The 27,299-nt window shown below is 38.3% G+C and overlaps 1 protein-coding gene across 3 annotated transcripts in view; it reads right to left on the bottom strand.

Annotated features, from left to right (window-relative positions):
* LOC138176039 (gamma-secretase-activating protein-like) overlaps positions 1 to 27,299 on the bottom strand; it is a 116,026-nt gene that overhangs the window by 41,515 nt on the left and 47,212 nt on the right. For all 3 annotated transcript variants that reach the window (XM_069106778.1, XM_069106779.1, XM_069106780.1), the window contains 7 exons: positions 20,496 to 20,573; positions 15,968 to 16,045; positions 11,724 to 11,816; positions 11,413 to 11,630; positions 10,494 to 10,563; positions 9,810 to 9,892; positions 4,903 to 4,956 (listed from right to left, as the gene is read on the bottom strand). In XM_069106778.1, the coding sequence (XP_068962879.1) occupies positions 4,903 to 4,956; positions 9,810 to 9,892; positions 10,494 to 10,563; positions 11,413 to 11,630; positions 11,724 to 11,816; positions 15,968 to 16,045; positions 20,496 to 20,573 (674 nt within the window). The remainder of the gene's footprint in view (positions 1 to 4,902; positions 4,957 to 9,809; positions 9,893 to 10,493; positions 10,564 to 11,412; positions 11,631 to 11,723; positions 11,817 to 15,967; positions 16,046 to 20,495; positions 20,574 to 27,299) is intronic.

Below are 27,299 nucleotides of genomic sequence, written 5' to 3'. Positions count from 1 at the left end.
TAGACCCAAGGTGTGTGTATCATCTAAGCTTCATGAATGGGCTAAGAGTGAAGGTGTTTAGAAAGAGAAAGTTAGAAATCCAATACAAGACCATTGGGTCATAAATTTTGCTAGCTTAACAATAAACTAGTCAATTAGGTATACTTGAAGCTAACAACCTAGATGTAAAAATGGGATGCAGAAAGAACTTCCAGAAAAGTAGCCACAGAGATGTCAGGACAAGGCCAGTAGAGGTCTCTGCAAAATCAGCAGAGGAAAATCCATCCTGCAAGGAATCTTTAGACTATTTCCCTAAGAAAGGGAAGTGTCCTCTTCAAGCAGGGTTCCTAAGACATGGCTAAAGCAAGGAACAGAAGGGAGAAAAAGGTTGCCCTTTTTGAAGCTTTGCCAGCCTATCTGTGATGAGAATACTGTCAGTATTGGTTGTTGTCCTTCGTTCTCGAAGAGGGCCAAAATGACATCACTATGCTAGGGTCAAGTTACAGTGAGTCTGACTGTGGCTGATGAGACCAATGCGAGCTCAGAACGTTCTGCCACAGCTCAGACACAAACAGTCCACGTGACCATTTGGGGGTGGATTCACTAAATTTGTGGAGTTCGAGTTTTTTGGGGGGGTACTTCGATTCTGCTTTTCTCATAGAACACGGCACCTTCTCTGATGAGGGCACACCATCCTGAGCAGTCCTGTGCCAGTGTCTCCCATGTCACACAATCAATTCCAAAGTTCTTAAGAGAGACCTTGAAAGTATCCTTGTATGGGGTGGCTAGGTGGTGCAGTGAATAAAGCACCAGCCCTGGAGTCAGGAGAACCTGAGTTCAAATCCAGCGTCAGACACTTAACACTTACTAGCCGTGTGACCTTGGGCAAGTCATTGCCCTGCTTTCCCCCCTTCAAAAAGCCAAAAAAAAAAAAAGTGTCCTCATATGGCTTCTTCTGACCACCATGTGAATGCTTGTTCTGTGTGAGTTCTCCATAAAATAATCTTTTTGGCAAGTGTACATTTTGCTTTCAAACAACGTGGCCTGCTCTAATGGTAATGGGAATTTGAAGATCTTCCCTGCCCCTTGAAGTATGGGAGAGAAGTATTAGACTGACTATCAGCCTGAAGGTCTACAGAGCCATGGTGCTGACCTCATTATTGTGTGCCTGTGATACCTGGACAGTACACCAGCATCATGCCAGGAAACTGAATCACTTTCATTTGAATTGTCTTAGGAAGATTCTGAAGATCACCTGGTGGGATAAGGTACCAGAAACTGAGGTCCTTTCTTGAACTAAACTGCTAAACATTCAAACTCTGCTTCAGGGAGCTTAACTCCAATGGGCTGGTGTAGCGGCAAGCACCCTAGCATACCCAGGACGGCTGCTAGCACAGGTTTTTAGATCTGATTTTCTAAAGGAAAGCAACTCAAAATGGGCTAACAACCTTACTTTAATCAATCATATATCATTTACCTAGTTCAGGGGGAAAAGTCAGGACCGCGAACTTCAGAGAATACAAAAAGAAGTTACAAGCAGACAAAAAATACAGACAGAGAAACAGACCAGCAGACAGGGCTTTCAGCTATCTGACCATTACATCCATACCTAGTCAGTTACCAGAGAGGGAAGCACCAACATCTGGGTTTTCAAAGCCAGGGGGCTCAATGGCTGCCCAGAGTCTCATCTGGTCAAATCACACAATTCTTCCCAAAGTGAGCCCCAAAGCAAAACCTCAAAGCAGGGAAAGAAAGAAAGGCAACCTATGCATAATAGAGATCTGAAGGTTCATGTACAATCTTTATGTTCTATTATATATATATATATATATATATATATATATATGCTCATTTTATTTGATCTTTATTCATTTCAAATTATAAGTAAAGAAAAAAACCACTCAGAATGAGATGCAACTACACTATTTACAGATTTAAAGCTAAAAGGAGCCTCAGGTTCATTCAAGTGCAACCTTCTCATCTTATAGCTATATTAAGGAAAAGTAATGCCAGGACCCAGCATAGGGGAAATAGGTGGGGACAACAGAAGTGAATGTCTCCATATCTTGGTACCTTAAGTATCAAACACTGAATGACAGACAACTTTAAAAGAGGTGTTCAGTTTACAACCTCTCTAAGCAGTCCTGACACTGGGGCCAGTCTCTGTACCAATTTCTACCCTGTTCCTGACTCTGTGTTAAAATGGGAAGAGTAGATGAAGGGGAGGGCATATCTCTTAGAATCTACCCCAGCTACAAGAATGGCTAGCAGCATGTCTCCCTTAGGAATAAAAACATTTGGGAAACAATAACTAATAAAAATATTTGAAGCTGTATTATTTAAAACCTTTGTTTTTGAGAATGAATGAAAAGGAAGAAAGGGAGAAAAAGAAAAAATAGGTGGGGAAACTGGAAGGAAAAGCAGGGAATGGCAAGGGAACATAACAGACAAGGTAAAAATAATTCACTTTTTCCCTCAGGGCAGGACTAATGTCATTTGTTACAGAATATATTGATGGGTGGGAAACTGTCAACCAAATTTTTATTCCTCCTCCTCTCTCTCTGCCCTTCCCCAGCCCAGCCCACTGCATAGTAGGGCATCAGTTATCCACACTTCAGCCCAGCAACATAGCTTTTCTGTCTATGCTTAAATTCCCCTCTTGGGAACCAAAAATCATAACCACCAAACCCTTCCCCCAGCTGCTATTTTCCTACCCCACTGCATCACAGTGACCTCAAACACTTCCCAGCTTTCCCGCCAGCTGTCTAGGTCCTGGTCTAATATTAGTGTGTCCAAAAGAATCAAAAGTCAATAACGGAAGAAAGCACAGTTAGCTGACATGCGCTGCTTACTGCCAGAAATTGAGATTTCCCAGTACACACCAGCCTATAATTAACAGGAGGCACTGCCAAAAACAACAAAGGATCTTCAAGGAAACTCTGCTCCAATACTCCCTAGTTTTTAATTACATACATATCCTGCTCTACTCCCTCCTTCTATCTATTGTGCTTGACAATCCTTCTGAAACCACTGGATTCCAGAGACATGAATAGATGCAGTTCATGGACAGGAAGAGGTGTGAGAGATGACTGGGTCCAGATCTCAAGCCAAGATTCACAATTGCTGAAAGCACTGACAGGCTGCTCTGGTGATGGGAGGGGAGTTGGGGGGGTCTGGCTGCAGTGTCTGCCCTCAGCTGTAAGGTGGCTAAGATGGGCTCATAGAAAGTGGCATGGAAGGGGGCAGAGAGAGGAGAAACAGGCATGGAATCAACACCAGGCTTAATGCTATAGGAGCATCAAAGTCTTCCTTTAGTGGTTTCCATGATCTGATTGGACATAAAGATAGGAAAAAGGAGCAGCCGAATGTGGGAAAAGAGGCAAATGGTCAGGAGAGTTAAGCTAAGAGTCCCCATAAGTTAAGCTCGCATACATACTATTTTGGCAAGGTCTAGAAGGTCACAAAAATGGGAGAAGCAATTAGGTAGCATAGGGATACAGCACCAGGCCTGATGTCAGGAAGACCTGAGTTCAGATTTGACCTCAGACACTTACTAGCTGTGAGATTCTATGCAAGTCACTAAACCTCAGTTTTCTCATCTGTAAAATGGGGCTAATAATAACACCAGCCTCCTAGGGCTTATTGTGAGGATCAAATGGAACAATAATTGTAATGTGTTTAGCACAGTGCCTGGCACGCAGGTACCATGTTTCCCTGATAATAAGACACTGTCTTATATTTTTTGGACAGAAAAACACCAGAGGGCTTATTTTCAGGGGAGGGCTTATTTTAATGAACGTTGACAGCAATTTTAATAAACAGGTAAATGTGAACAAAAAAATGTACCTTTATTCAATAAGCAAATCACTGGGGAAGAACAGGATGGCGTGCTCACTGCTGCAGCTCTGATTGGATGCAGCTCGGAGCGCGGCGTGCGTTTCAGTGGGGGGGGAACGGTGCATACAGAGGGTACCGTAATGTAGCATGTAGCGCAGGGGATCACCTTCACTACAGTAGCAATCTCAATAGGGCTTATTTTCGGGGGAGGGCTTATTTTAGAGGAATCTTACACAGTAAGGGGAGGGCTTATTTTCAGGATAGGTCTTATTATCGGGGAAACACGGTAAGTACCATATAAGTGCTATTGATGGTTTGGATTAAGCTGGATATTCTCTTCTGTCTTTAGGAAACTCTCCTTAACACAGTAACTTTTAAAAGGTTATGGTGCTTGGGGCGGCTAGGTGGCGCAATGAGTAGAGCACCGGCCCTGGAGTCAGGAGGAACTGAGTTCAAATCCAACCTCAGACACTTAACACAAAAACTAGCCGTGTGACATTGGGCAAGTCACTTAACCCCAATTACCCTGCCTTACCCTTGCCAAAAAGCAAAAAAAAACAAAAAGTTATGGTGCTTGTATAATCTATACCAGATTGCTTACTGTCTTAGGGAGGAAGCAAAAGAAGGAGGGAGGGATAGAATTTGGAACTCAAAATTTTAGAAAAAAATCAATGTTAAAGGTTGTTTTTAGGGGCAGCTAGGTGGTGCAGGTGAATAGAGCACTGGCCCTGGAGTCAGGAGGACCTGAGTTCAAATCCAGCCTGAGATACTTAACACTTACTAGCTGTGTGACCTTGGGGAAGTCACTGAATCCCTATTGCCCTGCCTTCTCCCCTTTAAAAAAGACAAAAACTAAAAGATTGTTTTTACGTGTAATTGTGGGAAAAGATATTGCTATTTATATCCTAAAAAAATAAGGTCATGGTGCTGTACAGAGTAGGTATGGGTCAGTTCAAACTGGGCATTAGGTTCTCCCATGTTCCATCCTCTACCCTACCTGTTAGGCTTGTTATAACCTTTAACTATCAACCTTGGAAAGAGACAAGGTCACTCACTTTGCATTTCAGATCTCTAACAGAGCCTTACCTTCATTAGGGGTAACAAGATATCTTCTGTCACCAAGGTTACTCCTGGAATTTCCTATAGTCAGAGAAAATTGTTAAATTCCCATTAACACCAACTCACCACAAATTGAAGGTGTCAGGAAGTGTGTTTCATATTTTGACATAGATGAGAGACTGCACCATTTGCTTGGAGCAGAGTTCAAGGCCAAACGTCATGATTTTCTAATTTCTACCCAGAAAAAGCTGAAAATAGTTTTATCTTTGAGGTCAGACAAGGAAATGTTCTCCCAAATCTGGATTAAAATAATTGATAGAATATAGATTGCTTTAAATACTTATTTACATACTTACATATGTATATGTATGTATATATATATATATAATAAAAAAATTGAAAAGTCTGTTTTTTAACATGGTACCATGCACAATTCTTTTTAGTTTGTCAATTTTGCAAGTGAATAAGGTGGGTTACATTCTCTTTATCAAATGGTTTAGGAAGTATGTGAACAGGAAACCTAGCCATAAGATCAAGAGAAAGCATTTTCTAATCTAAGATTATCATTATTTCGTCTCTGTTCCTGTTTATATTATCTTATATTCATTAAAATTGTCCCATGCCTGTGTTCTAAGGAACATCACTTACTGGGTAATCTTCAATGGAAAATATTTAGAGCTGGAAAGTAATAGAAAAGTAGTAGCAGTAGTAGTAGTAGTGGTAGTAGTAGTGGTAGTGGTGGTGGTGGTGGTGGTGGTGGTGGTAGTGATGATAGTAGTGGTAGTAGTAATAGTAGTAGTAGTAGCAGTGGTGGTAGTGGTAGTAGTAGTGGTAGTAATGGTAGTAGCAGTGGTAATTGTAGCAGTAATAGTAGTAGTAGTAGCAGCAGCAGTAGCAGCAAACACTTATAAAACTTATATATAAGGAGGCTGCTGTGTTCAAATCCAGCCTCAGACACTTACTAGCTATGTGACCCTGGGCAAGTCACTTAACCCTGTTTGCCTCGGTTTCCTCATTTGTAAAATGAGCTGGAGAAGGAAATGGCAAACAACTCTAGTATCTTTGTCAAGAATACCTCAAATGGGGTCATAAAGAGTCAGACACGACTGAACCGACTAAACCAAAACCAAAACCTGAGGATAGTGAATCTTATTGTCTCTAAGACTGCTAGAAAATATAATAATGGTGGTAATTATCATTTATGTAGCACTTAAAGGTTTGCAAAGCATTTTATAAATATTATCTCACTGTGTGTCGTCTCACAACAACCCTGGGAGGTAGGTGCTTTGATTATTCCCATTTTATAGATGAGGAAACTGAAGTAAAGAGAGGTTAAGTGACTTGCCCAGGATCACACAGCTAGTAAGCATCTGAGGTCACATTTGAACTCAGGTCTTCTTGGATTCAGGTCCAACACTCTATCTCCTATGCCACCAAACTGTAGCATTACCTTTCTTCTTTGGTGTCCTTACAAATACAGTATTATAGTATTCTTTCTTACGTTGCCACATAGAAGGAAGGTGAGCCTATTACTTCTGCTGTGGCCATAAACCAACAAATCTTTTATTGCACATTTACCAAATGCGTAGCCAGTAATATGCACAATTACAAATGGAGGAAATAAGAGGTTAACCAATGATTATAATTGCTAAAGACAATCCATTTAAAGAATTACTTAGCCCTTAAACTGGAAAGTGGTTATAAGTAGTTTTCTAAGAAAATTTCTTAGCATATGCAAATACTGGTCACATTTTTAAAATGTCTATTATAATATGACTTCTCATTTTTCCCAAGAGCAAGGGACCTAGACCCTGATTAAGAGAGACCTTAATTACATACCACCATCTTTCTTTATTCACCCAAGTTAAAGACTCTTTTTCCTGAGTCAATGCACTCAGATGACATCCAGCTAAAACATCTGTATGTGAAATTATGTGGCTAAGTTACCCTCTCTCTGTTTCTCTGCATCCCTGTCACTGATAATAATGTACATTTTTTAAAAATCAGTTCTAACTAACAACAACATAGAGGGAATAAAATGGGGTGGTTGGAGAAGGGCAGAGATCATACATCTCCTGGCTTCAATGTGGTTTAACCTGTAAACTCCCTGTTGTATTGCATTCATTTTGAGATTGCAGTTAAATAAAAGGGATGGAAGGACAGAGTGTTAGGGGAAAAAATTGCACCACATAGATTGAGAGGTTGGCAACTGTTTAAATACAGTCTGAAGTGGGAAGGAGGGCTTTTAGAAATGTGTAAACATTAGGCCTCCACAAAAGTTTGAATAGTTTAGAGATTAACTTATTTTCCATTTTGCTTCAAACATAGCTAGTATTTATTTTTCAGGGCCTATCTTCATAGACTAAATCTTCTCTTCTCAGACTGACTCCTTCTTGCCTCATGAATCCCCTTTAAGCTACTTAACCTGGCATTTGAGGCTTTTCCCAAAGTGGGCACCAAGTCAGCCAACAAGTCTAATTCATTTAGAAATAGTGTGGAGTAATGAATAGTGCTGGGATTTGTGATCAGGAAGATCTGGGTTGAAATCCAGCCTCAGACATTTAATGTCTGACCAAGTCATTTAATTTCTCTGTGCCTCAGTTCCTCACATATAATGAGGGCATTGGAATAGACGGCCTCTATAGCTGCTTGCAGATCTAAGTCTATGATTCTATGAACTATTCTTAAGAACCTACTATGTGTGTAACCCTGATGATACAAATAAAAAATGAAAACCAGTCCCTGCTCTCAAGATGTCTGGGTGTTTTTGAGGCAATCAGGGTTAAGTGACTTGCCCAAGGACACACAGCTAGTATGTTGTCTGAGGCTGGATTTGAACTCAGGTCCTCCTGACTCCAGGCCTGGCACTCTATACACTGTGCCACCTAGTTGCCCCAATATCTATGTTTTATTGGCATTTTCTCTTACAATTCCTTCCAAACATTTTCTATCCCAGACAAACTAAACTATTCACTGTCTCCCATTCATGTTCCATGATTTTCCATCTTTGCTCACATTTTTCCTTTTGTGCCCTCCCTTCTTGTTGAAATACTATACATGTACACTCCAGCAAACAAATCCCTACATTGGACATGTCCAAAATGTATATCACATGCTGGATCTTAAGACCATTACTTCTTTTTTTTTTTAATTAAAAAAAATTTTTTTTTGCTTTTTTGGAGGGCAGTTGGGTTAAGTGACTTGCCCAAGGTCCCACGGCTAGTTTTTGTGTTAAGTGCCTGAGGTCAGATTTGAACTCAGGTCCTCCTGACTCCAGGACCAGTGCTCTATTCACTGTGCCACCTAACCACCCCAAAGAACATCTAACACACTATTTCTAAGATTTTTTTAAGACCATTACTTCTAACAGGAGGTAGGTGATGTGTTTTATCTTCAGCTCTCTTGGCTCATGTTTTATTTATTATTGGATTGTTCAGATTTCTAAAGTCTCTTAATGGTGTTTTTAGCATTTAAATTGTTATTTCAATTCTTTTTGTTAAAAAAAAATCCTACACATGCTTTCAATCTACTCTCTACATGAAGCTTTCTTTGATTCCCTCAGGAATCTCTTTCCTCCATCAGACCTTAAATAACAACACCTTATTTGCAGGTCTTGTTCAATTACACATTTTTGTATTAAAGTTATCTGTGAATATGTCATATCACCCTACTAGATCGTAAACTTCATGAGAACATGACCAGTGTCTCGTTTTACTAATCGGTTTCGTCAACTGTGAAATGGAAGAAAATGTTTAAATGAGACAATGGACACAAAGCCCCTTTTAAAGGGTTATACAGTTTTTAACTGTTCTTCTTATTGCAGACATTCTAATGTAGGAGAAAGACCACTAGGCTTAGAATCATGGAACATAGGTTTGAATCTTGGCTATGACATTTACTAGGTCTCTGACCATGAGCTAGTCATTAAGCTCTATAAGCCTTAGATTCTACATCTGTAAAAATGGAAAGATTTGTATTGCATATTTCACAGGGTTGTTTGAAGGTGAATAGAACTTTGTAAACCTTCAAGATAATGTGCTCTATCTAATCTCTTTACCTCCGCCCACCCAACATAATAAATGTTGAATGGAATTGCTACCTGGTATGGAAACAGTGCTGCATTTGGATTCAGAGTGCCTAGGTTCAGAATCCATTTCTGTCACTACCAGTGTGACCCTGGGTGATCCATAACCTCCCTGTGCCTCAGTTTCCTCTTTTGTAAAATGAGTGTTGGATTAGATGAACTTTGAAGTCCCTTCTGGTACTAATTTTAAGAATGACAAACATGAAGGGTTATCATTAAAGTCATTACAGTATTCTCAACACTTTGGTTGCCTCAAATGGGTTTCACCTTCCTTGCATCAACCTTTGCCTCAAAAACTAATGGTTCAGTCTTGACATTTAAATTCAATAGAAGAGGCAGGGCAGTTTTCAGACACATTGTTTTTACTTCCCTATTCCCACCAATTGCCAGTGTGTCACACTGTGCCCCAAGAAGAAGGGGACAGGCTTTCATTTAGACTTCCTGTTAGGAAGAGGGTCCTGACGACAGGCAGGAGGAAAATGTTTGGTTGGATTGCATTTGCTTTATGTAAGTTACCTTGTCCCACATCTCAACACTCCGCCAATGGATGCAGTTTTATAAGACTGAGCTTTATTCATTTGGGCCTTATCAAACTGAAGCTTTGGGAACTTTGGGAATGGATCTACATATTAAGTCTTTGTTAGACTTCAGGATTGCCTCATGGGACAAAAGAACACACAAAACAATAATGTCACTGGCACAGTTAGTGGATGGCAGAGTGCTAGAAGGGAGAGCTGCCATTGCTATGAGTCTTCAACAACTACAATAAACTCAAGTCCCATTGCTCTAACACTAAGTGTTTTATAAAAACATCTTAATATCACAGCCATCAGAAACTGTACTGACTTACTGTATTCCAGGAACGTAATGAGGAATGTGGAAGAAGTTTATCCATGTTACTTATATCTAGACAGAATTTCCAGAATAAGGAGGCTGGATGGATAAAAAGAGAGTGTTTAATAATAACAGCACAGAGGAAGTTGCAAATCATCAGAAAGACATATTTTCCATGGCTTCTTCCCCCACCTCTAAAAACTGTCCAGCATGTTGATTTTAGCTACTTATTATATTTTGAAAACTGTGATCTTTTAGGTCAGTTTTTAAATATAAACTATCAATATAAATATATGATAAACATATCTTTAATCCTTGTTTTGTAAATTGAAAATAAATTTTAAAATGAATATAATATATATATATATGTTTGCAAATTACTTGATGCTCCCATGAAACAAAATAACAGAGGAATTTTGTTATCTTTATGAAAACAACTCATGGCTATTCTAAGAGGATTACACCTTATAAAAAGTCATTGACACAAGCTTTGGGACTGGGATCACGTCTCATCGATCTCTGAATAGCTATTGATTCCCACCTAGTCACAGGAGAATGAAATTTAATTAGCCACTGACTACAACAGCCAAAGTGAAAATACTCCTAAGCATTAATAAAACAGACTGAGACATCATCAATTTACTGTGTCCTTGAAAGCAAAAGGATCAAATATTTAAACTGCAGTATCAGCCACACTTACCAATTAAAAATTCCTGAATAGGGTCAAATGCATGACAGGTCCACATGTTCTCAAAAATCCATCGAATGATCTTTAAAAAATGAAGAAGTTAAAACTTTTGGTATTTTTAAAGGCAAGGCAACTTGTTATATGTATGATTTTAAGTCATATTTCCATTTAGAATTTTTAAAAAATAAACACATTTCTTTGCCATCTTCAAAGGCTCATAATGCAAGATTCTGTTAGAGGTAAAAATGTGTTATAACTCATTCATTCATCCTACAAGTATTTATCCTATTAGGCATTTCCAGGACACCATGACAGAGACAAAAGTAATCCCTGCTCTCAAAAAGTTTATAATCTACCAGGAAAACGAGGGACTTCTGACATATCTATCTAATAAATCCCCTTACATGAGTACCAAGAGAGACTTGCCTTAAACTAAATTCCATGTTGTGATGGGTCTTGTTACATTTATTGTTACATTTGTTGATTTATATATTACGTTTGTTACATTTATATGATCTATAATATACGTCTATTACTCTAGTATATTTCTTACATGGAGCAAATACTCAGCCCCATTCATGTCATAATCAATTTGTTGACACCGATATTTGAGAACCTCGTCATTTTATGGAACATCTAGTGTGTGCGTGTCAGATAAGTGACAGGCATATCGCTATTTAATTAAGGAAAAGGGAAATCTAGATTGTAGGCACATCTTCATGGTTCTGTCGTTCAGTGGAGTTGAATGGAGGTGTTATAATTGGGGAGTCTGAGAACAGAGCAATGGACTATGGTAAGGAGAAGAGGCGGTGAAATACAAGTAGCATCTGGCAAATAAGAACAGCAAGTATATTTTCAACTCCTGAGAAGATTCACAGGGGTTTGTTTGCTAGTCCACGTCTAGGTTTTAAAGTATGAGCTACATTCTAACCTGGACTTCTAGGACTCTTGGATTCCTGCCCCGTGCAAGTGCACAGTGCAACACAGCCACCCTCTCATAGTCCAGTGGGCTGCTCCATAGGAAATGTAATAAAGATGATTGGTTAAAGCTCACTCTGAAGAGCTTTCCAGAGCACCAGTCCCAAGCCAAGGCCCCTGAGAGTGACTGTAATGGGCCATCAGGAAGCAAATCCATCTTTTCTTTCTCTCCTACAGAGGAAGGCAGGGAAAATAGAATCAACAAAGGCAGGAAACTACCACCACCACCACTTTGCTGAACATTTTAAAAAATTGCCACTCTACCTGTGAGAAACAGACTATGGCACATCAAATCAGGATGCTGTGTGTTAAGAAGGTGAAGGAAATGGCCAGGCAGGTAAACAGCCAAATAATAGTCTGTGGAAAAGAAAGACACTCTCTTTGTTTTGGGCAACCAGAATTCAGGGCTTTTCTGATGAAAATCAATTCAGGAACCTGGCATTAACCCCAGTAGACAGATCATTATTTTTTTAATCATTATCACAAAACCACAGACCTCTCTTTCAGCCCATCTTATCAATTTAGAGCCAACCACTTGATAAAGATAAAAGCAACAATAAGAAAGAGGGATAATTATACAGTGCTTTGGAGTTTACAAAGCTCTTTACAAAAATAATCTCATTTGAAACTATAAGGTAGCTACTACACAAGTATCATGAGCTCCATTTTACAGATGAGGAAATCAAAGGTCGTTATATAAGTGCCTTTTTGACAGTTAAGTCAATGGCCTTACAACTAGTGAACACCAGATGTCCTTGAGTCAGGTCCCTCCTGACTCAGACACAGCACTCCTGGGTATGTCCAATAACAATTTCTTCCAAATTAGCATCTCTCTTAGGTTCTTTTTTCTGTTGTGTTTGTTGTTGCTGCTGTTTCTTCTGGAAAACTCAGTTGAATCTTCTCAGTGGCTAAAAATATAACTATGATTGCCAACACCTAGTTTCCTGCCTCAGTTTCCTCAGCTGTAAAACAAGGATTGTGGAACCAAACAAAAATAAAATTAATTTGGAATAATAAAATATCTAGGATCTCAAGGGATAGAATAAAAAATAGAAATAAGGACTTCTAGACATCAAAATATTTTAAAAAGCATCATTCATCAAAACTACCTGGTACTGATTTAAGACACACACACACACACAGAAATATATCAGTAAGTAGATAAGGCAAAATCAGATACAAGTGAATCCACCTAGTGCTTGATAAAGTCCAAAATTTAAAATTATTTTGGAAAGAAGCTCTTATTTTATAAGATTTTTCTGGGAAAGCTGGAAAGCAATTTAGCAGAAATTAGATTCAGTCCAACAAAGTATCATAGATCTGAAGCTAAAAGAGACCTCAGACACTATTTAGTTTAACCCCCTCACTTTAGATATAAGGAAACTGAGGTCCAAGGAGGTTAGGGTTACTTGCCCAGGTCACACAAACAGTAAACAACAGAGTGTGAAATTTGAACTCCAAAATCAGCTGTCTTTCCCCTATATCATGCTGCCTCTTAACATCTTATACCACACACTACAAGAAACTCAAAATGGATATATGACCTTAATATTAAAGCCCAAAAAACTCCCCAGAAAACCAAAAGTGAATTAGATGGGATAACTTTCACCATTATGTCTAGGAAAAGAGTTCTTAACCAGACAAAGTATAGAAGCAAACACAAAAGATAAACTAATTTTGATTATATGATATTAGAAAGTTTTGTTCAAGTTAAGTACATATAGAATATAAAGGAAAGCAATCGATTTTTTTTTTTTTTGCAGGAGGGAAGGCAGGGCAATTGGGGTTAAGTGTTAAATGTCTGAGGTCGAATTTGAACTCAGGTCCTTCTGACTCCAGGGCCGCCCCAAGCAATCAGTTTTGATTGGGGAAAAATATTTTTCAATAAATATCTCCAATGGGAATTTAATATTCAAGATTTACAGATATTTAGCAAATACATATAAGATAAGGATCCCTTCCCCTCCTCAATGTATAAGTAGTCAAAGAACTTGAACACTTCTCAAAAGAAGTGAACTCTATTACCAAATATGAGAGATTTCTCCAAATAAGTAGTAAGAAAAATAAAATGGGGTGGCTAGGTGGCGCAGTGAATAGAGCACTGTCCCTGGAGTCAGGAGAACCTGAGTTCAAATCTGACCTCAGACACTTAACACTTACTAGCCATGTGACCTTGGGCAAGTCACTTAACCCCTATTGCCCTACCTTCCCCCTTCCAAAAAGCAAAAATAAAAAAATAAAACAAAACCCAAAATAAACAATTTGGAGACTTCACCTCACACACAGCAAATTGGAAGATAGGAACATACTATACACTGTTGGTAAAGCTGTGAATTGGAATACTCCCCCTTCTCTCTGTCTCTTAGTTTCCCAGGCTTACTTCAAGATTCAGCTCAAAACCCTCCTTCTGAAGACCTTTCCTGGTGCACCTCTGCCAGCTGTTAGGACCTTCCAATTACTCTGTATATATATTGACTGTTCCTAGTCATTTCTATGTTGTGTTCCCCAATTAGAATGTGAGCTCCTTGAAGGCAGGGACTAGTTTTGCTTTTCTCTTTATGTCCAGCACATAGTCCATAGTAAGAGGTTATGACTCTGGAGAAGAGAGGGTGACTGACAACTTTGTGCAGCTCTACCTTCCTTAAAATCCAATTCACATGCAAGTGTTAACATCACCCTCACCATGTCATAGGTCCTCTTCAAGAAAAAAGGATGAACAGCAACCAATAAATTCTTGTTGACTAACAATCTTGCAAATGGTTATAAACTCCAAAAAAGGCAAAGGGAAAAAAGATAGGGTTCACATGTACTAAAATATTTGTAGGCACATTTTTTTATGGTAGTAAAAACTGGAAGCAACGTGGGTGCCCATTACTTAAGGGATGAATAAACAAATTATGTTATATGAATATAATGGAATATTATGGCACTGTAAAAAAATAACAAAAATGAAAAGAGAAACATGGGATGACTTGTATGAACAAAGACAAAGGAAAATAAGCAGAACTAGAGAGATAGGTAAGTTATAATGACATAAAAGCAACAAAAAAGGCAAATGAACTCAAAATTAATGCAATTAATAATACTGAAACCAGATGACTGACTCGCTACACAAGCCAGATATGGCAGATGGAGGACAGACACATTTGCTGAATTGGACTGTTTTGTGCTTGACTATCTTTGTTATAAGGGAATGCACAAGAGTGGGGTCAGGTGGTAAATGATATACGGGGTGATGTGAAAATGAAGACATCAGTTTTTCATATGAAGGAAAATTGAGAAAAAAACATCATGCAATACCTATCAAGTGCACCATAACTGAAATCACAGTTTTTAAATAATTGCTATATCCCAAATGTGATAAATTAATATGTGACATGTTAATTTTATACACAGTTACTACTACAAGAAGTAACTTTCATTCATAAATCGGACTGTTTTACCTCTTTAAGGGAATGGAAAAGAATGGGAAAGAGCTAGATGTTAGATACCTCTGCCTTTATTTTTCCCTTCAGACACTTCTACCCTGGACAAGTTACGTAATTCTTAAGTGTTCTAGGCAACTCTCTGAGACTGTAATATGCAGAGAAGACGCCAATCGGCGCTGGTTGAGGAAGTGTTCTCATCTGGGAGTTCCTTTTATCAATGAAATAACAAGTCCAGTGTATCTTTGTCTCTGACTCTCTTTATCTCTCTCTCTTTTTCTGTGTGTGTGTGTGTCAGACAGACACACACACAGACATACACACACACTCACACACACTTCTTGACTTACCCAAGAGCAGCTTACTCACTGGCTTGATCCCACAGGTGATCAGCATGGAAGCTTTGACTGGCTCCATAGTCAACCTAAGCTGATTTGTTACTCTTTATGTAGCCTAATGACTCTGCTCCTGGGGACTGACCTTACTGGTGTTATACTTGTGTGGACAGATGATCAGCTTTGGGTATTTCAGAACTCCCAGTTCAAGCAATACATCATCCTCTCCCTCCCCACAATTCCTAGCATCTAATTGTTATTCGATTCCTACACTTATAAAAAACACTCAACCTACTACCAAAAATATCTCTTCCAAAATTTATATGATGAGAAGCCCCAAGGTGCCTCAAAATTTTCTATAAGTCTCTCATGGTCCACTTATTTCCTATAGGTTGCAGGAGAACACCTTATTTGTTGGTAACATTTTTACATTACCCTTGAGAAATCAGAAACATTCACAGCATGGCCCTTTCATGACTATTACCCTAAAATCACAAGAGGCCAAATGACCCAGTTTTTAAATAAAAAGGAGAATGACTTTCTCCCAAAATGTTCCCACTTGGTTAACCTCCTTCAGGGATTTGGCTGAGGCTTCATAAGTCAATGATTACAGTAGCAATAATAGCAGTCCCAAAGTGGCAGTGTAATTACAGAATTTAGAAAAAAATGTTCTCTGGAAGACTAGAGAATAACATCTACTTCACAGGAGAAGGGGAAATGCCAAGAAAGGTGCAATTCAATCTCCTACCTAGATTAAGAAAAGTAATATTCTTCATTGATTGGTTCTCCAGGATCCCAAGATCAGTAGTGAAGGTCTTGCTATACCCTGAGGAAATAAAATGTGACACCTACTTATGCAATCCAAAATAGATGACAATATAAATAGTCATTAAAAATTCTACATAAGAAAGATACTGCTGCATAAAAAACTAAGAATTTTGTAAAATATAATACTGGGTGGAACAAGGGCATTTTAGATTTATAGTCCCATGTCATCCTCTAAAACCCAACAATACATTCAGCTTATCTTCTGAGTATATCCGCAAGGAAACAGTTATGGGGTTCTCACAACTCTTATCTGTTACTTAGCATCATTATTGTAGGCCATAGGGAGTAAATTTGGGAGGGATCAGAAGGAAGACCCAGGGAATAAAAGTAACTAGATCACATATACCTATGACAACCATAAATCCTGCATTTTCCGAGAAAGTTTTTTTAAAAAGGAAGTTAGTTTTATCAAGGTTTTGCAAAAAGAATTATTTTCTTGTTAGATCATATCTTTGAGCTGAAGGACATGTACATATACTCCATTGCTCACTACCATCTATAGCTGATCCTTGGTCAACAAAACCCTATAAAACTACTCTCTTGGGGGCAGGTAGATAGTGCAATAAATAGAGCACCAGCCCTGGAGTCAGGAGGACCTGAGTTCAAATCTGGCCTCAGACACTTAACACTTACTAGCCATGTGACCTTGGGCAAGTCACTTAATCCCAATTGCCCTGCCTTCCCCCTCTCCAAAAAGCAAAAAAATAAAATTAAATAAATAAAAACTACTCTCTTCTTCCTCCAAGGGTCTTACTTCTTGTCTGAGAAAATGCTAGAATATCAAACTGACCTGGAGCTAAGAACTGGGGAAGGTCCAAACCGGGAATACTAGAAATTATGGCCTCATATCTCATTTCAAACCTTTGGGAAGAACTGAAGTGCCCCATATGCCTAAATATGTTAACATGTGCAACATCTATAGAATGTGGTCATGATTTCTGTGCAAGATGTATCCATGAATTTATTATAAAGACTTCAAAGTCCAAATTTCGATGTCCTAAGTGCAAGAAGAAGTGTTTGAAGATTCTCCAGCCTACTCAACAACTGGAGACAGTAGTACAATCCTTCAGACTGCTCACCCCTCACATGATGAGGAACTGAAAAATGAGAGATGTGATCAAGAGAAAATTCCGTGAGAAATCAGCCTGGATTCAGAAACGGCCTATTCTGGAATCATCTTATCCAAAAATATGAAAACAATGAGAGGAAGAGATGCATGGGACAAGTTGCAGCCTACTGTGGAGAGACCTGATCTATGTGGTGCTGTTCTAGCAGCTCAGAGTTTCACATCTGGGAGACATTATTGGGAGATGACAGTGGGAAATGGTTCTGCTTGGGATGTTGGTCTTTGTAAGAACTCTGTAAACAAAGAACTGGAGAGGTCTCACCATCTTCTTCTAATGGTTATTGGCTTTTGAGCCTAAGAAAAAAGAAGTGTTGTCTGCACCATGCCTAGGGTGAGCATTCCCTTAACAAGGAAGCTCCACAAAGTAGGGATCTTTTTGGATGATGAGACAGGAGACATAGTGTTTTATGATGTAGACAGCAAATGCCACATTTATACATTCACCAGCTCCTTTTTAGAGCCTCTCTGGCCTATATTTTCCATTGGCCTCTCCTCCAAGAAAAAAAAATACTTTAACTATTGACCCAATATCGGATGAGGCTGCAGAAACTCCAGAATATGCATAACCATCACCATGACATTTGCTTGGAGATATCCTTCAGAAGGTAAGCCAGTCCCTGACCCCAGTGTAAGATCCTTTTAAAATTATGATTATGTTTTACCTTACTTTGGAAACAGGGAGAAATCTGTCTTATTTTGAAATATTCAGACAATGTATTGCATAATAGGTGGAAATCAGCATAAGATATATTGATAGTTCACTGATGACTTAATAAACTATGTGATGGAGTCATATTTTGATGTACAAATAAAGAAATTGATTTTTAAAAACAAACAAAAAAACAAAAAAATGCTAGAATATGGCATGCCATTTACATAAATCACAACTATGCCGAGTTCATTAGGTTCCATTCCCCATTTTCCTTACCCTGATGTTTTAGGTGATTCCCTCTTTATTAGTTTTAAATTTTAAAATGTAATTAAGTTATCAAAATTTTTTCCTGTAGCTCCAAACGATAAAAGTAAAGTCATTTATTCTGTATTTTAAATAATATACAAACACATTTGGGTCTTAATTTACTTTTATTCTTCTATTATGGAAACATTTTCCTATCATGGAAAACAGAAGGATGTTTTTTGTTTGTTTGTTGGCATTGACTTCAAGGCTAAGATATAACTCTTGCAGAAAGGCTGGGTCCAATGCAGCCTTGCAGATAAGTACAAAAAGACTTACTAAGACTTACTCTTAAATTATTCTAATTCAACCCATCATCAATTATCCATAACCTGTACTATGCACAGGATACATAAATTAGTATCATTTCTTGGCACTGATTTCCCTATAAATTGATAGTTGATAGCTAGATACACACTTTTCTGCTAAAGCAATCAAAAACATTTTTGGACTAGTTTCAAAAATTTCTTGATTTACCAACTTTTGTACCACAGATTTCCTACCTATGAGATGGAATAAACTGATCAAATCACCTATTACATAATGGATGATGAAAGAATTAATTTTAATTATAGGAGGCAGGAACTAGACCTGTGATTTCATTAATAAAGAAAATTCCCAGGTGAGGAAACTCCTTTTATCAATGCAGGACAGCAACTCCTCTGAAACTTACAGGCTAGAGTACTGAGAAACTGTCCAAAGTCACACAACCAGCATGTGTTAAATGTGGGACTTGAACCAAGACCTTTCTGACTCTTAAGGCCAGCCTCTCTATCCACCATGGGAGGCTGTTGTTCAATGGTTACAGTCATGTCTCAATGGTCATGACCCCAGTTGGGGTTTTCTTGGCAAAGATACTGGAGTGGTTTGCCATTCCCTTCTCCAACTCATTTTACAGATGAGGAAACTAAGGCAAATGGGGTAAAGTGACTTGCCAAGGGTCACAAAGCTAATAAGTGTCTGAGGCCAGATTTGAACTCAGGGAGATGAGTCTTCCTGACCCCAGGCCCAGGTCCTCTATGCACTATAGTACCACCTAGGTAACCCAAGATACTAGAGTGGTTTGCCATTTCCTTCTCACTTCACAGATGAGAAACTGAGGCAAACAGAGTTAAGTGACTTGCCCAGAGTCACACAGTTAGTAAGTATCTGAGACTGGATTTGAACTCAGAAAGATAAGTCTATCCACTATCCTACTGCTCTATCCACTGTGCCACCTAGCTGCCCATACAGCATTTAGCTATAAGGTAGCAAATATTAATAAGTGTGTACTCTCTTTCTAAAAAACAGTAATGCTATTAGCATGACTTGTGGGCCCAAGATCTGAAGAAACATCATTCTAGTCCAAAAAGAAATTATGCAAGGTCAAAGGATTATTAACAATAACTGAATATTTCGTCTTACTGTACTTCAGAGATTTGTTATTCATTACTATGAAAACCACCAACATTGAGAAACTAGAAAACGCTGGAAAGACTAAAAAATGTGGTTATAATGAGACTTTTTCAAACTACCTTCAGGGTCTTTCCACTGTTTTGGAAAAATAAACAAATAAAAGTAAAATACAGGCCAAGAACAAACTTGGAGTCCATTGGACTCCACCTAGCTCTGATACTCATTACGTAAACATAGGAAAGTCATTTTAATTCCATGAGTACCACTTTTCTCATCTGTAAAGTGGGAATAACTACCTCCTGGGGGGGGGGGAGTTGTGAAGATATAAACCTTAACATGTTACACAAGTGTCAATTAAGATTTTTATTTCATGTTTTCCTCCCTCCAAGCCTTTTCTCACATTTTTCCCCTCACCCCAAAATGCCTACTCCTATTCCAAATGGGAATACGCTACGAAAGGCCCATCATGAATAACTACTTCTTCCACGAAGGTTTTTCTGATCCACCATTCCCCCCAGCCTCTCACAAAACTAGAAATTATCTTCCCTTCACTTCTCAAAATTCAATGTCCTCTTTTACATTTAACATGTTCTAACTGATGTTACGTTTATCCTTGTATATGTCATCACCAAAATGAGGTAGATAGGTGGAAAGGACAGACAGCTGGGCCTAGAGTCGGGAGAAACACAAATTCAGCCTCAAATACTGGGGCAGTGTGACCCTGGGCAAGTCACTTAGTCTCCATCTGCCTCATCTGTAAAACTGGCATAATAATAGTATCCACCTCCCAAAGTTGACTTGACTTGCTGAGCATAGTACTCATAGATGTTTAACAAATGTGATCCCTTCCATTTAATTTGCAAACCAGCCCCTTGAAGTAATCTAATTTATCTTGGTGTCTCCTGTAGAGTCCTGGGCAATGCACTGCATACGGTAGGTATTTCATGATTCTACAAGCATCCAGTAAAGTACCTTTATGGAGGTAAAACACTGAATATGTAACTCGCTCCTCGGCATCCAATTTCTTGTTGTAACAGACACACAAACTCCCTAGAAAGGAAACAATAAACAAAGATGTCACAAGCAGATTTGTACCCTCAAAAAAACACAATCAAAACTACTTGAAATTATGCTTTTCTAGATGTTTTTTCATTCTATAGACAAATACCCTTTTGTTACACTGAGCATCTCTAATCTGGACAGAAATCATCAGAAAGTCTTAGCTGGAAAGAAAGAAACAGACATATAACCAAGGGGATGTTGGAGCCAGCTGGAACCAGCCTGCAAGAGATGATCATGAAATTTCCATTTTAAGCACTTACACCTTGGAAATAGGTATATGCTATAAATCAACGCTTGATTTCTTGTTTTGCTGATTTCTAGACATAAGAAAGTGATGAATGGGGTGGCTAGGTGGTGCAGTGAATAGAGCACCAGTCCTGGAGTCAGGAGGACCTGAGTTCAAATTTGACCTCAGACACTTAACACACACACACAAAAACTAGCACTGTGACCTTAGGCAAGTCACTTAACCCCAATTGCCCTACCTTCCCCCTCCTCCCCCCAAAAAAAGAACTCAGAAGAAAGTGATGAAGAAAACATTAATGATGCAGATTAAATTTTAAAGTGTGTTGTATGTATCTTTTTTGAGAACTAGTTTTTAAACATTTACCTGCACACCACTACTTACAATAGACAAATTCAATTATTTTTATGGATATTAAGCTAGCTGATGGACTTTAAATATAGTTAATAGCTTTATGCATGACTCTATCTCTTGGGTTTATTTTTATATTTTCATGTTTGTGCTGCACCCATCATTAGATTACATAATGACTGAGTTCATGTTTTTCATTTCCTCTAATTTTTCACAGTGCCTTGAATAGTGTTTCACACAAAGAGTGAACTCAACAAGTATTGTGAATTGACACGTGATTTTTTGTCAAATCTTGGTAATGATATAATTCTATTCTAAGTCTGAGGGGAAAAAAAGGATGAATTTGCACCACAACTCATTAATCTTATTGGAGGTTTTTTCTTTTTTCTTCTTTAAAAAAAATTCCACAGACCAAATGCCTCGTCCAACAACTGAGGCTTTTGTTCTCTCTTTACAAGCAGGCTTGACTTGTGTGATGTTTCTGTACTTCATTTTAACTGGGACACTTACAATTCTGTATTTTAAAGTTACATTTGTACTCACAGGCCCCATGCAATGGAAAGCGGTAAAATGCTTATAGTCCCTCTGGCCTAGTCACCAACTCAAAGGTTCCCAAACCCTCGCCCAAAGAGAAATACCTTCAGAAGAGTGAACTGTAGCAATTCCATATGTCCTTGTTAAAAATATTTTTAAAATTCTCCTTATAACTTACATAAATGGCTTAAAAAAACAGATACATTTGCCATCAGTTCTATTAAAAGCCATTGTATGTAAAGCAATTTCTTTATCTGTAATATGATGACAGATTAAGGTAAAGCATCATCTACCTTAGTTGGAATGGACCTTAGAAGCCACCTAACCCAACCCGTACATGAAAGGAAACTAACTACCTAGACAACAGCCCAGACAAAGGACGGTGCAGACTTTGCTTGAAGGCCCCTCTTAAGAAATCTGGCCTCATTTCTGCCCAAGGCCGTCCATTACAGCTCTAATTGTTAGGAAGCTTTTTATCCTTGTCCTACCCTCTGGGACCACGCAGGATATGTCTACCCCATTTTCCATATGTCAACTCTTCAAATAATTTAAGATACCTCATCTCTACTCAAGGCTAAATATCCAATATAACCAGTCCTTTTATAGTCTTGAGCCTCTTTGTCATCCTAATAAAATTCCTGTGGACACCATACAGATTGTTAATGCACTTCCTAAAATGTAGTTCCCAGAACTGAACCACAATGCTTCAGAAGTGATTGGATCAGGGCAAGCTACATTAAACTATCCCTTCCTGTGTCCTGAATGCTATGACTCTCAATGCAATCTAAGAATTGTTTTTTGTTTTGTTTTTACTGCCACGCGTCTTGGTTGACTCATATCAAGCTCACAAAACACTAAAGCCTTCTGATTTTTTTCACATAAACTGTCATCTGGCCACAGATCCTGTGCTTATGTAATTGATTCTTTTCAACCCAAGCATAGGACTTTGCATCCACCTCTAGTGAATTTTGTCTTATTAGATTTAGCTCTCTGTCTTAGACAATCAAGAACTTTCTGGATCCTCACCCTATAACCCAATGTGTGAGCTAGCCTTTGTGTCATTTTCAAATCTGATAAGAACATAAATAAGGTAGTCATAGAATATAATAGTAGAAAGCTAAAGTTAGACAATTTACCTTTGAGTCCCTAATCCAGGAATTTGCTACCTGCTCCTTTCTTTTCTTCACAGCCTACGTCATTTTAGGAATTCAGCTTTTATCCAGATTGACGAATTCTATTGATTACTTGTGACCACCAAACCTGTTTTTGAGCTTTGCCCCAGATTCTTCCCAACAATTGCTGTAATGCTCCACCCCACCCCATCCCTTTTTTACTACTGAGATATCCAAGGAATCCAAAGAGGTGAATGCTTCACACTTTTAATTCTTCACCAATAACATACAGTGACTAAATCCTTATACCATAAATACTACATGGAGGTAAAAGAAAAAGAACAGGAAAAAAAAGATGTCCAAATACCCTTCCCTTAGTCATCATGTCAAAACAGATATTTGAGTCATGTTCCTGTTTACAGTATGGTAATTATACCAACATATTACAGTACCAGGAATCTCCAACTAATTCTGCATTTATGCAATGCTTTCTTTTGCAAAGTTCTCGAAAGTCATTCTCAAAAACCATTACTCCTCTCATCATTATTCTGAGGCAGATCAGAAATTTGGAGTGATGCTAAAATGTGGCAGAAGAAAAATATGCCCAGTGAAAATTTCTTGAGGTGAATTTTTAATATTAATTAGACCTAGATTCATTGAGTAGGTCACAATCCATACCAATAAACATTTATTTTACACTGACTACTAGTTCCTGTTCCCAAGGAGTATATATCCAACTCAGTATACAACATGTATACAGATAAGTATTACCAGGACAATTTGAGAGGGAAAGAACATTAACAACTACAGGGAAATCTTTTGGCTTATCACCACCACAACCAATGCAACACATTGGTGTAATTACCATACTGCCAACAGGAACATGGCTCAAATATCTGTACTTACTTAACGACTAAAGGAAATAGTATGTGAACACCCAAAATCACAAAACAGTGTCTAGCTCAGGGTGGCCCAGGATGGTCAGTTATGTTAATCTACTATAAATTTGCAGTTCATGAAAAAATTGAGGCAGGGAAAGAAGTAATAATTTGAGAAACAAAGCTTCCTGATGAATCCCTTCTACCTTGTGAATGTGCTAATAAATTTCCATTGAGGAAGAGGATCGTCAAAGAATATCAAAATCAGCTAAGTATCAAGGAATAATTTTTAACAATAAGAACTTAAAATATTAATTTTTCATAGGATATTATCATTTGGAATAATTATGACAAGTTGCATAAAACATGATTATAATTTCTTGCCCGGGAACCAGAGAATCCATTTCATGGGAATTAATAAAAGGCAGCCCTTTAAATTCTGTGAAAGTGATATAGGATTAGAGTTATTTTCTATCCATCCCTCTCCAGTAGAAGGTGCCTCAAGAGGGATTTAGTCAGCAGATTATTGGCTATTAAAATAGACTCAGTCCTTAGCTAAATTTCATTTTAGAGCTAAATACTTTAGAGGAAAAGAATGAGAGTTTCCTCCCTTCTGTGACTAGGGAATTTATATTCATTCGTGTGCATGCAGAGAAGAATTAAGCTTATTATTTTGTAGATAACTACACTGGACGTGGACATGATGGACCAGACCACCTGTTTTGTTCCATCCTTCTTTTGCCGTCTCTCAGGAAGTGAATCTTTAACCACAAATACAAAACAGGTCATTCTGTGAACCTCTGTACTGACAACTCATCATTTAATTCCCTTGGTTGGAAAACAAAAGAGGATTCTCAGAAGTGCTTGATCTTAGCCAATCTGGAAGCATCCCATTTGACATAGACGGCATTCTGTCTCCAGGGTTGGCTGTGGAGAACAGGGCACATTTTCTTCTCTCACAGACACTGAGAGAGGAAAAAGCAGACTCATTCACAGCTTGGGCCATCTAAACTTATCAGACATTTTACTCAATATGACACGACATGTAGTAGCCCATTTATAAAATCATGCAGTAGACAATAAAAATAGAAAAAGTGAATCAGGAAAAGTACCAAAACAGAAAGAACAAACACATCACAGAGGTTATTTTTAAGAGAACCATAGAAAGCAGTTTAACTCCACACACTGCTGAAAGGCAGGTGGTAAATTAGTCATCCAAATAAGGAATGTTGAAGACAGCTAAGGGACTAAACTATTTACTCTTTAAAAATACAGCTTTTAGGGCAGATGCCTTTAGGATAGTCTTTCTTCTCTCTCATCTTCCTTATTATATATACACAAAGAAACATTCCTTAGCTTTCCAACATTAGACTGGAAGAATCTAAACAATGACTATTCCAATGCCATGCCATGATCATAGGAAAAAAATGTGCAACATACCTGACATCTGTCATACATTGTTTCAATTACGGCATGCGTAAAGGTTGAAATAAGTTGCACCATAACAAGAATACTTCCAAGAAATGCAACTATCTTTCATACTCTTTTTTTTTTAAATGATCCTTGCCCTCAAGGACTTTATTTTATTTTATTTTTTTAAGCAATTGGGGTTAAGTAACTTGCTCAAGGTTACACATGTTTCTGGGTGGGTGCTAAGTGTCTGAGCCTGGATTTGATCCCAGGTCATCCCGACTCTGGGGCCGGTGCTCTTACCTGCTGTGCTACCTGGCCGCCCCATCTTTCATACTCTTTTGACAAACTAGGTGGAAGTTTCTAACAGATGAATTGAATATCCAACACCTTACAAAGAACAAATCAATGAAAAAATAAATTTGATAGACATTGACTGTCCTCATCATTGGAGATAGCCTATGAACTCAAGGACCTCACATTCTAATAGAGAAAGACAATACATAAAGCAGTTTTTAATTACAAGGCAGATGTAAAGGTCCAATGGAATGCTGGCAAAGCAAAAGCAATGCATCTTCTTTAGCATGATTTCCATTGGTAAAAAGCATATTCTTTTTGGATGATGAGCCATGTGACAGTGTCAAGGACTTTGGTGAAACAATTTTTTTTTTCTGAGTCTTTAATAGGGATGACTGCTGAGTAGGTGGAAGTTACAGCTCTTAGAGAGGCAGCTCCCAGGTCTCATTTCTACAAGGGCTGCTCCCCTAGACAATGACTAGAAGGTCTGGGATGAAAATAGAGCTGGTGACCTGGGGAGTGTTACTGCCAGGGTTCTTGGGCTTACCAGCTCATTAGGAGCAGTTAGTTACCACTTGATACCTATATCTATGGTGGTTGTTTCCCTGGATAATGGCTACAGAGGCTGGCCTGGACTCAGTCCCAGTGCCTTTAGGGAAGTAAAGTCGGGGAAGGGGACAATGTTACTAATACTGCTAGCAATATGCAGTAGCATTTGTTTTAGAACTTTCATTTAAGTCTTACTCCATTGGCTCATCACGTTATGCATTGTCCTTGAAGATGAAGCTGGTGAAATATAAACACTGGAATATCCTGCCAGGATGGAAAGGCAACACAAAAACTGGGTGAAAGACTGCATGTCTATTATCAGAGGATTGATCTAGATAAATTTTGAGAGGCTCCTCAATGGGTCAGTTACAAGGTCATTGTGGGGGGCAGGGCAAACAGAAATTCTCAAAAGCCATTTACAAAGTTATAGAGGGATTCTGAGATTGATATCACTGGAGGGAGACCCATACTGATAAAATTTCAGATCCTTAAAGACTGAAGAAATGGCTCAGAAAGTTTTAGAACAGTATTTATTAGACACAGGCACTTACACATAACATTGGCATCAGGATAAAGGGCTAACACAGTATGAACAGACTTTCAGTGTTGGAAGATGTCTCAGAGGCCATCTAATCCAACTTCTATCTGAGCAAGAAACTATGAAATAATAAAGCATAAAGTACTTCCAAAACTTAAGAGTGTTATAAAAGTGTTAGCTTCTATTTGCTAGTGTATTCCTCTACAATGTCATTGACAAGTGGCCATTGGGCTCTCGTTTGATGTCCTTTCACAAAGAACTATCTCGTGAGGTAGCCCACTATACATTTGGACAGCTCTGATTTTTAGGGAGTGTTTCCTTGTGTCAAACCTAAATATGCCTTTCTGCAACTTCTCTTTATCTCTAATTCTGTCCAAGCAGAATTCATCAAGTCCTTTTCCCTCGTGACAGAACTTCCATTATTTGGAAATAGTTATTAGGTTAGGGTTAGGGTTTAGGGTTAGGATAGGATTAAGGTTAGGGTTTAGGGTTGGGGTTAAGGTTAGGGTTTAGGATTAGGGTGTTTTCTCCAGGCTTAAGATCTTCTGTTCTATCACTAAACTTCATGTGTCAAGATCTCATGATTCTTCACAAGTCCAGTTTAGAGCATCTCAAGATACTCTCCAAGTTAACTATATCTTTCCAAAAAGTTGGCCCCCAGAAATTAATACAACTGTGCCATGAAGTGGGTATAAAACAACAAAATAACCACCTCCTTAATCCTAAACAGTATGCTTTCCTTAAGGTGGCCTACCATTATATTAGCTTCTTTGGCTGTTACATTATACTTTTGATTCAAAT

This window comes from Petaurus breviceps, unplaced genomic scaffold (assembly GCF_028583685.1).
Source record: "Petaurus breviceps papuanus isolate PSGF00001 unplaced genomic scaffold, PetGlider_PUasm1.0 80, whole genome shotgun sequence".
Classification (NCBI taxonomy): Eukaryota; Metazoa; Chordata; class Mammalia; order Diprotodontia; family Petauridae; genus Petaurus; species Petaurus breviceps.
This window is presented reverse-complemented; position numbering and strand designations above follow the sequence as displayed.